Raw genomic sequence first — 13,182 nt, forward strand, 5'->3', positions numbered from 1 at the left:
GGCATGCTTCACTGTCAGACAGCTTCTATTTATGTGATTTCTTGATTCAACAGGTCTGCCAGTAATCAGGCCTGGGTGTGGCAACTGAAATTAAACTCCGCTTTCCAAAAAATTGTGTTTAATCACAGTTCATTCATGATTCAGCATGGGAGGGGGCAATTACTTTTTCACATACAGCCAGGCAGGTTTGAACAGCTTTTTTTCCCTTAATAAATTATAATTTAAAAACTGCATCTTGGATTTACTCGGGTTATCTTTGTGTAATATTAAAATTTGTTTGGTATGAATCATTTAAGTGTGAGAAATATGCAAAAAAAAAAAAAAAATCAGGAAGGGGGCAAATACTTTTTCACAGCACTGTGTGTGTGTGTGTATAAAAGTATAATGACATAGTTACAGGGTGATCTGTGATATTTTCCAGAAATAATGCAGTTATTGTTTATAATCATTTATGATGCAGTGAAATTTAGGTTATTACAGTGGGTAGTGAATTGTAGTAAATTTCTAATAGTTTGCCATGAACTTTTTTGCTTAATTCTTACAATTTTCTTTTGCCTTCTTTTTCATATCTTCTTACTGAATTGGATGACAGAGTTACCAGCCGAAGAAGGTAAGATCCGCATCTGTTTTTTCATATGTTTTATAGTACAGTGTTGAGGGCATTCATAGACATTGGCAGTTTCCTTTAACCACTTGACCAGAAGTCTTACCCCCTTCATGACGCAAGCGTTGTTTTTGCTATTCAGCACTGTACTACTTTAACGCCTTCCCACCCAGCCTATAGTACAACTACGGCTGGGCGGGAGCACTCTTGTTCTTGGAGGATGTCCTATGACTATCACGTGACAATTTATACAATGGATGGCATGAAAGTAAGCGATCCATTGTTTATCAGTTATGTTGCTAGCTGTGTCACAGCGAACACATGGTAGAGACAGGGCCAATCACATTTATACCATGTGGTTTTATCTTTGGCCAATCACCGCTAATCACAACAAAAGGCACTGAATGAACAGTTTCATTCAGTAAAAATGGTTGCTTAAACCAATTAAATTCGTTGGCATAAGTAATTAAAAAAAAAAAAAAAAAAAAAAACCTGATCACTTCCCCAGAGTAGTACAGTACTATGGTAATACTGTATTTCTGGTCACAATGTGTTAGAAAAAAAAAAAAAAGTAATACATTTAAAAAAAAAATTGACTTAAAATGTATTACTTAAAAAAAAAAAAAAAAAAAAAAAAAAGTATACATACTGTCACCAGTCAGTGTCCCTTATCACTGCCCCACCAGTCATGAAAACGCTATACTGCACTGGTGACAATATGTAAAAAAAAAACTGGAATCTTTTTTTTTTTTTTTTTTTTTTTTTTTAATTTCTTTTTGCATTCCAAATAATGACAAAAAAATTAAAACTTTCATTGCCTTTTACTAAATACTTTAGACGGTCTACTTTCCAAAACGGGTCATTTGGAGGTAGTTGTACTATCCTGGCATTTTGGGGTGTCAGTATATCAGGATTGATCGATTTTCAGATCTATATACCAGAGATTTTGGATATTTTAACTTTCTTACAGACTAAACAATAAATACTGATTTGGGTTATTTTCACCAAAGAAATGTAGCAGAATACATTTTGACCTAAATTTATGAAAGATTATTTGCAAAATTTTATGACCGAAACAAACTTATTCTCTTCAAAATTTTTTGGTCTTTTCATTTAACCAAAAATACAAAACCCAGTGGTGATTAAATACCACCAAAAGAAAGCTTTATTTGTGTGAAAAATGATAAAAATTTCTTATGGGTACAGTGTCGCATGACCTTACGATTGTCATTCAAAGTGTAACAGCGCTGAAAGCTGAAAATTGGCCTGGGCAGGAAGAGGGTAAAAGTGTCCGGTATTGAAGTGGTTAACTGGCGATTGCTTGGTCATGCAAAACTGTACTCAAATTAAATTTATATCATTTTTTTTCACACAAATAGAGATTTCTTTTGGTGGTATTTAATCATCACTGGGTATTTTATTTTTTGCTATGTAAACGAAAACCTAACAAAAATTCTGAAAAAAACAAATTTTTCTAAGTTTCTGTTATAAAGTTTTGTAAAAAAATAATCTTTCCTCATAAATTTAGGCCAAAATGTAATCTACCGCATTTCTTTGGTATAAAATAACCCACATCTGTGTATACATGTTCCAAAGTGTAGTGTTATACCGCACTAAAAGTGAGATTTTTTTTTTTTTAACTATATACAGTAACAGCAATTAATCCCAGTGAAATAATCAAGCAAAACGGTGTATACAAAAAGATAATTGTGCTAATAATACACAAAGTGCAGTGCATAAATAAATAACATTAAAATTATAAACAATTTAATGTGCAAAAAGTCCCTATGATGGATACATTTCCAAAAAAATGGCACTTCACACCCAGTGAGCAGGGACACTTGCCAAGAATGGACTACCTATTGCTAGGATGGTCAAACAGACAGGGAAAATATTCCTCTGCAGGGTGTACAACGGGAACTCCTCTGAGATACTTCCGGTATGGAACCAGACCCTCTCCGCGAACACACTCAGACGAAAGGTTAAAAACGTCGATCTCGCATATAAAAACAGATTTGCCGGCAAATTTTCAGCTACGAACACCCGCACTTCCGGGTCACATGAATCCCAATGGCGTCAGCGCGTAGCTCCGCCCTTTCATGAGACCAGAACACATTTTCCCACGTGCTTTTTGGGAGACTTGTGTTTTTGCAAAGTTTAGCCGGTCTTGGATGTTTTTCTTAAGAAAAGGCTTCCGTCTTGCCACTCTACCCCATAGCCCAGACATATGAAGAATACAGGAGATTGTTGTCACATGTACCACACAGCCAGTACTTGGCAGATATTTCTGCAGCTCCTTTAATGTTGCTGTAGGCCCCTTGGCGGCCTCCCTGACCGTTTTTTTTCTTGTCCTTTCATGAATTTTGGAGGGACGTCCAGTTTTTGGTAATGTCACTGTTGTGCCATATTTTCTCCACTTGATGACTGTCTTCACTGTGTTCCATGGTATATCTGATGCCTTGGAAATTCTTTTGTACCCTTCTCCCGACTGATACTTTTTAACAATGAGATCCCTCTAATGCTTTGGAAGCTCTCTGCAGACCATGGCTTTTGCTGTAGGATGCAACTAAGAAAATGTCAGGAAAGGCCTACTAGAACAGCAGAACTTTATTTGGGGTTAATCAGAGGCATTTTAAATGATGGTAGGTGTGTACTGACTCCTGACTCCTATTTAACATTAGTTTGAATGTGATTACTTTATTCTGAACACAGCTACAGCCCCAGTTATAGGAGGGTGTGCACACTTATGCATCCATATTTTTTTTTAGTTTTTCATTTTTACTTTGCCCCCCCCCCCCCCCCCCGGCCTCTTTCACAATGGGGCGTCGGCGGTAAGGCGCAGCTAATTTCGGCTGCTAGCGGGGAGGTTTTGACCACCGCTAGAGGCCGAAAAAGGGTTAAAACGACCCGCAAACGGCCTGCCGATTCAGTTCAATGTGAAGGAGGGGTGTATACACCCCTCCTTCACCACTCCAAAGATGCTGCTTGCAGGACTTTTTTTTTAGGGTCCTGCCAGTGCACCACTCCAGTGTGAAAGCACTCGGGCTTTCACATTGAAGTGACAGGAGAGGCTCATTACAGGTGCTTTGCAGGCGCTATTTTTAGCACTGTATCGCCCGTAAATCTCCTCAGTGTGAAAGGGTTCTATAGGATTTCAGTTCGTTTTTCAATTGAGTTGTACAGATTAAATGTCACATTAAAGGTGGAAAAAGTTCTGAAATGATTTATCTTTGTCTCATTTTTTTACATCACAGAAAACTGACATATTAACCACTTGCTGACCAGCCGCCGCATTTGTACTGCGGCAGCATGGCTTGGCTGCGCGAATCGCCGTTACCTTATGTTTCTTCCTTTTTTGGCCACTAGGGGCACGCCCACAGAGCCAATGCGAGTGCATGGTGGTTGCGATCACCACCAGGCTTCCGTGATCGCTCGGGGCACACGGAGAACCGGGATCTGTGTGTGTAAACGCATAGTTTCCGGATCTCTGAGGGGAGAAGAGACAGATCTTCTGATCATACAGATTATGAACAGCAAACTGTTATCTCCCCCTACACAGTCCCCTCCCCCCTTCAGTCCCCTCCCCCCTCTAGTGTTAACCCCTTCCCTGCCAGTGATATTATAGCACTGATCGCTGTATAAATTCCAATGGTCCCAAAAATGTGTCAAAATTGTCCGACGTGTCCGCCATAATGTTAGTCCCTATAAATATCGCAGATCACCGCCATTACTAGTAAAAATAAATAAAAATGCCATAAAACTATCCCCTATTTTGTAGACGCTATAACTTTAGCGCAAACCAATCAATATACGCTTATTGCAATTTTTTTTTTATACCAAAAATATGTAGAAGAATGCATATCGGCCTAAACTGAGGAAAAAAAATGTGTTTTTTTTTAATATATTTTTGGGGGATATTTATTATAGCAAAAAGTAAAAAATAAAAATATAAAAAATATTGCGTTTTTTTTCAAAATTGTCGCTTTTTTGTTTATAGCGCAAAAAATAAAAACTGCTGAGGTAATCAAATACCACCAAAAGAAAGCTCTATTTGTGGGAAACAAGGGACGTCAATTTTGTTTGGGTGCAACTTCGCACGACTGAGCAATTGTCAGTTAAAGCGACACAGTGCCAAATCGCAAAAAGTGCTCTGGTCAGGAAGGTGGTAAAATCTTCCGGGGCTGAAGCGGTTAACTGGGGTGTGTAGACTTTTTATATCATGTATATATGTGTGTGTGTGTGTGTGTGTGTGTGTGTGTGTATATATATGTGTGTATATATATATATATGTGTGTGTGTATATATATATATATATATATATATATATATATATATATATATATATATATACACACATTTATTAGTGGGGACGGAAAGTATTCAGGACCCCCTTAAATTTTTCACTCATTTTTATATTGCAGCCATTTGCTAAAATCATTTAAGTTCATTTTTTTTTCCTCATTAATGTACACACAGCACCTCCTATTGACAGAAAAACACAGAATTGTTGACATTTTTGCAAATTTATTAAAAAAGAAAAACTGAAATATCACATGGTCCTAAGTATTCAGACCCTTTGCTCAGTATTTAGTAGAAGCACCCTTTTGATCTAATAGAGCCATGAGTCTTTTTGGGAAAGATGCAACAAGTTTTTCACACCTGGATTTGGGGATCCTCTGCCTTTAATCCTTGCAGATCCTCTCCAGTCCTGTCAGGTTGGATGGTAAACATTGGTAGACAGCCATTTTTAGGTCTCTCCAGAGATGCTCAATTGGGTTTAAGTCAGGGCTCTGGTTGGGCCATTCAAGAACAGTCACGGTGTTGTTGTGAAGCCACTCCGTCGTTATTTTAGCTGTGTGCTTGGGGTCATTGTCTTGTTGGAAGGTAAACCTTCAGCCCAGTCTGAGGTCCTGAGCGCACTGGAGAAGGATTTCGTCCAGGATATCCCTGTACTTGGCCGCATTCATCTTTCCCTTGATTGCAACCAGTCGTCCTGTCCCTGCAGCTGAAAAACACCCCCACAGCATGATGCTGCCACCACCATGCTTCACTGTTGGGACTGTATTGTACAGGTGATGAGCAGTGCCTGGTTTTCTCTACACATACTGTTAGAATTAAGGCCAAAAAGTTATATCTTGGTCTCACGAGACCAGAGAATCTTATTTTTCACCATCTTGGAGTCCTTCAGGTGTTTTTTTAGCAAACTCCATGCGGGCTTTCATGTGTCTTGGACTGAGGAGAAGCTTCCGTCGGGCCACTCTGCCATAAAGCCCCGACTGGTGGAGGGCTGCAGTGATGGTTGACTTTCTACAACTTTCTCCCATCTCCCGACTGCATCTCTGGAGCTCAGCCACAGTGATCTTTGGGTTCTTCTTTACTTCTCTCTCACCAAGGTTCTTCTCCCCCGATAGCTCAGTTTGGCCGGACGGCCAGCTCTAGGAAGGGTTCTGGTCATCCCAATCGTCTTCCATTTAAGGATTATGGAGGCCACTGTGCTCTTAAAAATCTTAAGTGCAGCAGAAATTTTTTGTTACCTTGGCCAGATCTGTGCCTTGCGACAATTCTGTCTGAGCTCTTCAGGCAGTTCCTTTTGACCTCATGATTCTCATTTGCTCTGACATGCACTGTGAGCTGTAAGGTCTTATATAGACAGGTGTGTGGCTTTCCTAATCAAGTCCAATCAGTATAATCAAACACAGCTGGACTCAAATGAAGGTTTAGGACCATCTCAAGGATGTTCAGAAGAAATGGACAGCACCTGAGTTAAATATGAGTGTTACAGCAAAGGGTCTGAATACTTAGGACCATGTGATATTTCAGTTTTTCTTTTTTAATAAATCTACAAAAATGTCAACAATTCTGTGTTTTTCTGTCAATATGGGGTGCTGTGTGTACATTAATGAGGAAAAAAAATAACTGAAATGATTTTAGCAAATGGCTGCAATATAACAAAGAGTGAAAAATTTAAGGGGGCTGAATACTTTCCGCCCCCACTGTATGTGTGTATATATAATATATATATTATAATAATTTGAAAATTGTTCAGTCCTCGTGCACTGACCCATCTAATTTTTTTTTTTTTTTGAAGCCCAGGACAGTACAAATTACCCCTTTTTTGGAAAGTAGACAGTCCAAGGTATTTAGTAAGAGGCATGGCAATTTTTTTGAAGTTGTAATTTTTTTGAAAATGAAGAAATTAACAACTTGGACTTCATTGGTATAAGCAATCCTAATGTGTGTGTGTGTGAAAAAAAAAAAAAAATCCTGATCACCTTCCCAGAGTAGTATAGTGTTACTGTAGTAACTCTGTATTGCTCTGGCCACATTGTGTTATAAAACCAAATTTCGTAAAAAAAAAAGTTATGATAATGCTGTACTGCACTAGTAACAAATTGTGACAAAAAGTTACTTAAAAAAAAAAAAATGCTATGCTTCTTACTAAATACCTTGGTCTGTCTACTTTCCAAAAAGGGGTAATTTGGTGGAGGCCATCAGTACATCAGGATTGATCAATTTTCAGATGTATACCATAGAGAGGCCCACAAACTAACTTTCCCACTCTTTAATAAACACTGATTTGGGTTATTTTCACCTAAGAAATGAAGCAGAATACATTTTGACCTAAATTTATGAAGAAAGATTATTTATTTGCAAACTTTTATAACAGAAACGAAGAAACACACATATATATATATATATATATATATATATATATATATATATATATATATATATATATATATATATATATATATATATATATATATATTTATTTTAAATACAGTCTTGAAAACCCAATGGTGATTAAATGCCACCAAAAGAAAGCTCTAGTTGTGGGAAAAAAATGATACAAATTTAGTTTGGGTACAGTGTTGCATGACCATGCCGTTGTCATTCAAGGTGTGACAGCTCTGAAATCTCAAAATTGGCCTGGGCAGTAAGGGAGTAAAGTGCCCAGTATTGAAGTGGTTGAACTGAGAAAGTTTACCATTTTGAAATTGCTAAGAGTATAAAGTCCCCAAAAAGTTGGGACAGGGCAACACAAAGCTGACAAAGTAAGCGGTAGGAAGAGCTATAAGAATATTTTGCAACTAATTGGGCTATTTGGCAAAAGGTAAGTAACATGACTGGGTACAGAAAGAGCATCTTAGTGAGTCAGCGTGTTTCAGAAGTAAAGATGGGCAGAGGTTCAGCAGTCTGTGAAAAGCTGCATCTAAAAATTGTTGAACAGTTTCTGAATAATGTTCCTCAATGTAAAATTGCAGAACTTTAAATATATTATCATCTACAGTACATAATATCAAAAGATTCAGAGAATCTGCAGAAATCTCTGTGCGCAAGGGATAAGGCCGAAACGCAATAATAAATGCCATGATTTTTGGACCTCAGGCAGCACTGCATTAAAAACAGCCATGATTCAGTGATGGACATCACTGCATGGGTTTTGGAACATTTCCAAAATCACTGTAAACACAGTTTGCTTTGTCATCCAAAAATGCAAGTTACAGCTCTATCATTCAAAGAAGCCATATCTGAACATAATCCAGAAATATCCATGTCTTTCCTTGGCCAAAGCTAATTTTAAAATGGTCCGTTGCAAAGCTGAAAGCTACTGTGGTTAGACAAATCAAAATTCTTTTTGGGCAACCATGGATACAGCATCCCCCGGGCTAAAGAGAAGAGTGGCCACCTGGCTTGTTATCTGCCCTCTGATGGTATGGGGGTGATTGGTGCATATGGAACTGAAGCTTGCACATACGGAAAGGCATATCAATGCTGAAAGAGATATCCAGGTTTTAGAGCAGCATATGATCCTAACCAGACAACATCATTTTTTTTTGCATATTGCAGCTATGACAACAGCATGGCTTTGTAGTAGAAGTGTCCAGGTGCTTAACAGGCTTGCCTGCAGTCCAGACCTTTCACAATTTGAAAATATTTGGTGCATCTTGAAACAAAAAATACAACAAAGACAACCCTTCTGTTGGAGTTTTGGGAGAAGAAGGTTGTCCCATTATTGTCTGATATAGAATTCTAACTGCTCAATAGTCCTGTTGAGGAGTTGGAATTCTATATCAGGCAAGAATGGGACAACATTCCTCTGCCAAATTTTCAGCAACTGATCTCTGTTCCCAGACGTTTACAGATGTGCTGTGCTGTTAAGAGGGGATGCTACACTGTGGTAAACATGGCCCTGTTCCAACTTTTTTGAGATGTGTTGCTGCCATCAATTAAAAATTACCCTTTTTTTCCCCTTTAAACTTACAAAATTTAACATTTAAACATTTGATATGATTTCTATTGTGAATAAAATATGGGTTTATAAGATTTGCAAATCATTGCATTGTGTTTTTATGTAGATTTTACACAGCACCTCAAATGTTTTGGAATTGGAGTTGTATAACCTTGCACTTTTGTATCTAAAGGTTTTTTTTTTTAGGCAAGAGCTTGAGTTAAAGCCATTCATTATCCAAACACACAGATTAAGATGCAAGCTTGGTGGATGTAGGTAGTTCAGCTTGAACATGTCAGGATTCCCTTAAAATGATATACTCAAACTCTGCTGAACTTTATCATTTTGTAGTCTTGCTAACTAAATGCATAGAAATGCTATTTTGAGGTAGAACTGACATATTAATACCCTACATATTTTATGTTTTCAGGTAAATCTTTATGGGAACTAGTAGTGGAACAGTTTGAAGACCTGTTAGTACGGATTCTACTCCTAGCTGCATGTGTATCTTTTGTAAGTAATACTTTTTGAGTTCTTTACTTTTGTGCTCGCATGTTATACTACCCACTCACCATGATGTCATCTGATATCACATCACTCAAAAACCTTTATTTTTTTTTTTTTGTCATACTCAAAATACATTAATACAAAATGTGAGATTTCTGACTGCCAGTTCATCCAGAATGTTACTGGGTACACATTTACATTTGAAGATTACAATAAAGCACAATTCCAATGCCTCATTCACACAGGCCTTGAAAAGAGGTGTCTGAGTCGCATTTTTACTGCTTCTTGACTGCCACTCACAAATGTTAAAACAGGGGAGCAAATGAAGGTGTATACACAGAAGTGTAAGTGTCTTACATTGTGAAAAGGCAATAGTAATGTTGCCTGCAAAATTCAGCAGGCGTTGAAGCATTGCAAACACCTTCATTCACTTTTATTGAAAAACGCATCAATGGTGTTTACTCGTTTTTAAGGCATGGTTGCAAAATATAAACCGTATTAATTTCCCATTTTAGCATGGTAAAATAAAAAAATTACAGCATGGGACTTGAATACTTTCCGAAAAGCACTTTAATCTTCTAGGCACTTTAAAGCAGTGTTCCACCCAAAAGGTGCAACCTCCACTTTAAGGCCTCCTCCCCGACTCCTGTTTGTGAAACTGAGCTTTTGGGGAGGAGGCACCAAAATTTGACAGGTACCTGCTCACACCTCCACTTCCTAGGTGACCGGAAGCAGAAGCTCTTTCTCCCTAAGTCTTCTAGGACATATGACCGGTCCTAGAAGATTTCGGGACCAGTCAGACTGCAGCGCCTCCCATGCATGCGCAGTGGGCACCCCGCTGTGAAGCGGCAAGCTGTCACAGCCAGGTGCCCATAGTAGAGATGTCGGTGCCGCCGAGGGAGGACATGGGGAGAACATGGCTGTGGTGAGTACACCGCTGGACCGTGGGACAGGCGAGTGGCTGTTTATTAAAAGTCAGCAGCTCCACTTTTTGTAACAGCTGACTTTTTTTATTAAACAAATGACTCGAACTCCGCTTTAATGAATGTTAAAGGCTGCTTTATAATTCAGTGCCTGTCTGTACTCAGCCTAACTGCTCATGTCGCCTATATTATGCTATAAAACGATGTGCATAAAAAATTTGTAGCTCTATCCATCTTGTTACTGTATCGTGACAATTAAATGCAGGTGTGAAATGTATTGTTTGGAAGCCTGTTATCCAGAGATATTTAAAACTAGTCACTTCAACATTATGTTCATGGAATGACAGACACATTTTATGATTTTTTTCCACCTAAATAACTTGGGGTGGTCCACCAGTTTTCTTATTTGAGTTATTGGGGAAAGTAAATGGTTGAATCATTCTCTTGCTGAATTTCTATGTCGGAAAAGTGCAATAGGATTTCAGTCATTTTCACTCTGCCCTACAAGTGTGGCAAAGGTCCTGCTCTCTCTTATGGGCTTTCCATTATGCAAATCCAGAATCCAGCAGTGATAGTTTTACATCGTTCTAGTGGGATCAGTGGTGGGATGAAGTTGGGATATTAAACCACTGGAGTAAGTGAAAAGACTGGCTTGTTCAAGTCCCAAGGATCCATCCAGTAGTGTGGTTTTTCAGTTGTTACTTGACCTAATGTGTCCAGTGCACACTGAGGCCCACTGTGCACTGACTGCACACGTTGGGGATTTAAGTGACACCATCCTATCAGCAGCTGCACCTCAGATTAGGCCTACATACTGTATGCCAGTACTGCACCCACCTTCTGAAGGAGTTGGTTCATGCTGATCAAGTATGCACGTAAAACCTATGTACTTAGACACCCAGGCTAGTTCCAGTGGATGCACAGGCCAGGCTTTTACTCACCAGTCCCAACAAACCACTTCAAATAATACAAAGCATTTATAAAACCAAGTTATACTATGCAGTGTGAAGGTTTGAGGAATGCCAGGTACAGGTGTTTGTTGGGCACAAATCAATGGCCAGCACTGATCGCATGTAGCTGCTCACAGGAGTGGGTACATGCAATCAGCTCATTTGACCGATTCTGGACACAAATGGTTTGCAACCAGGTTTGCTGCCTCTGGCCACACCTAAGCACCTAGGTGTATGTACTAATTTGCGGCATAGCATATTCTCTTGACGAAGGGGGCCAACTTATGATCTTTCAAACAGGCTCACTGCAATCAGAAACCTCATGTTGCAAAAATGCCTATTACAATGAAAGTAGCTGACCGTAACGTAAAAATGCAGGTAGATGGCTTACCCTTCATGCTGTAGATATGGAGTGACTCCCAAACACGATAAGCACAAGTAGGTGGTATAGTAATATTTTATCAAAGTAAGCCTTAAGAGTTCTGCAGTATGTGTGTGTGGGAGTGAGATTTTTTTCCTGCTGTTAACAGCACGTGAGTCAGAACTATGCAGATTTATGTAGAATCCAGGAGGCTGAGCAGGGTTACAATGCTGGGAAAAAAAAACTAAAATGCACAGCTATTGTCCGTTTTATGTATTCAATGCTTTCCATTTGTTCTATGCTAAGAAGCTTCAGTCTTAAATCAGAACAACCTTTATGACCATTACAAAATGCCTGAAAGTAAAAAAAACTGCCTGGTCAATTTTCCTAAATATGCAGTATTTTACGCTTTATTGCTATTTATGAATGTATATTTCTCCTCTACAATATAGATGTAAATATGAAACAAACATAAGTAAGGAATCTATTTGGGGAGCCTTCACAAACTCCAGTATGCTGAATATACTGGTAGTTGTAGCATATATGCCAGTCATAGTTTGGTCAATCTTATCTCAAAGATAATTTTTTCCCATCGCAATCGAATTTTTCTTTTTATTGACCAACTGCAGCATAGGCGCAAAGGCTCTGTCCACCCAAAAAATAAAAATTATGTTGGAAAACGGCTGTAGAAATAAAACTCCTTGCAGCTACCTATCTTAGGGAATCAATTGCTATACTCCCCATAACTCTCCTCCCATCATCTCTACCTCCTTTTTTTTTTTTTTTTTTTTCTATATTTCTTCATGCTTATTACTAGTCTCCTTGTCTTTAGTCTCTGCACATTTCACCCCGAATCCTGCATTCAGGGCTGTGGAAAAAGGGGGTTACAGCCTTGTTCAACCTAAGGCTAGTTAAGCTGAGGAGGAGCTAATTTGTTCCTATTGTACCACTGTTGCCCCTTTTGTACGAATGACAATGTTGCTGTAACAGGAAGTGGAGGGCAAACAACCCAACAGGTAGTAAAAGCACAATAGAGGCTTAACCCTTCTCCACTTAAAACTGTAGGTAAACTTGCAATAGATTATGAGCAGCTATGCAGCTGTCTTGTGCTTTGATATATCAGCTTTTACTCCCTGTGTGTTGGGTGGAGCTTAGATTGGTGTGCAGTTTCTGGTCACCATGAATTTTTTATTTTTTTTTGTGATAAGCACAAGAAGGTCTTTGTTCTATGTTATGCTAGAGATAGTTAAAGTGGCTCTAAAAAGTCTGATGGTTTTTTTCCTTTATGCCTTCTCTGCATTAAGGTAAAAAAAAACCTTCTTTGTCTATTTACCTGAGCCAGATCTTGATCCAGAGATGTGAAAGAGAGCAGAGACCCTCTTGAATCTCTCCCTCATTGGCTCAAACACAGCCAGTGAGGAAGGAGCAGGGGGCAGGGCACAGCCACATTCTGTGTCATATGGATACTATTGCACAGAGCAGGTGAATACGACATGTTTGGTGTGTCTGTGTTTTTTTTTTTTTTTTTTATTATTTTTTAATAAAGGTTTATTTTTAATAAAGGTTTACAATCCTTACAGCAGTTCTTCATAAAAAAAAAGATG

General features: G+C 38.6%; 1 protein-coding gene across 1 annotated transcript in view; it reads left to right on the forward strand.

The window, feature by feature from the left end:
• The window catches only part of ATP2A3 (ATPase sarcoplasmic/endoplasmic reticulum Ca2+ transporting 3), a 391,838-nt gene that overhangs the window by 122,515 nt on the left and 256,141 nt on the right, over positions 1–13,182 (forward strand). The window contains exons 2-3 of the mRNA XM_073615051.1: positions 593–610; positions 9,268–9,350. Coding sequence (XP_073471152.1) covers positions 593–610; positions 9,268–9,350 — 101 coding nt within the window. The remainder of the gene's footprint in view (positions 1–592; positions 611–9,267; positions 9,351–13,182) is intronic.

This window comes from Aquarana catesbeiana, linkage group LG02 (assembly GCF_042186555.1).
Source record: "Aquarana catesbeiana isolate 2022-GZ linkage group LG02, ASM4218655v1, whole genome shotgun sequence".
Taxonomy (NCBI): domain Eukaryota; kingdom Metazoa; phylum Chordata; class Amphibia; order Anura; family Ranidae; genus Aquarana; species Aquarana catesbeiana.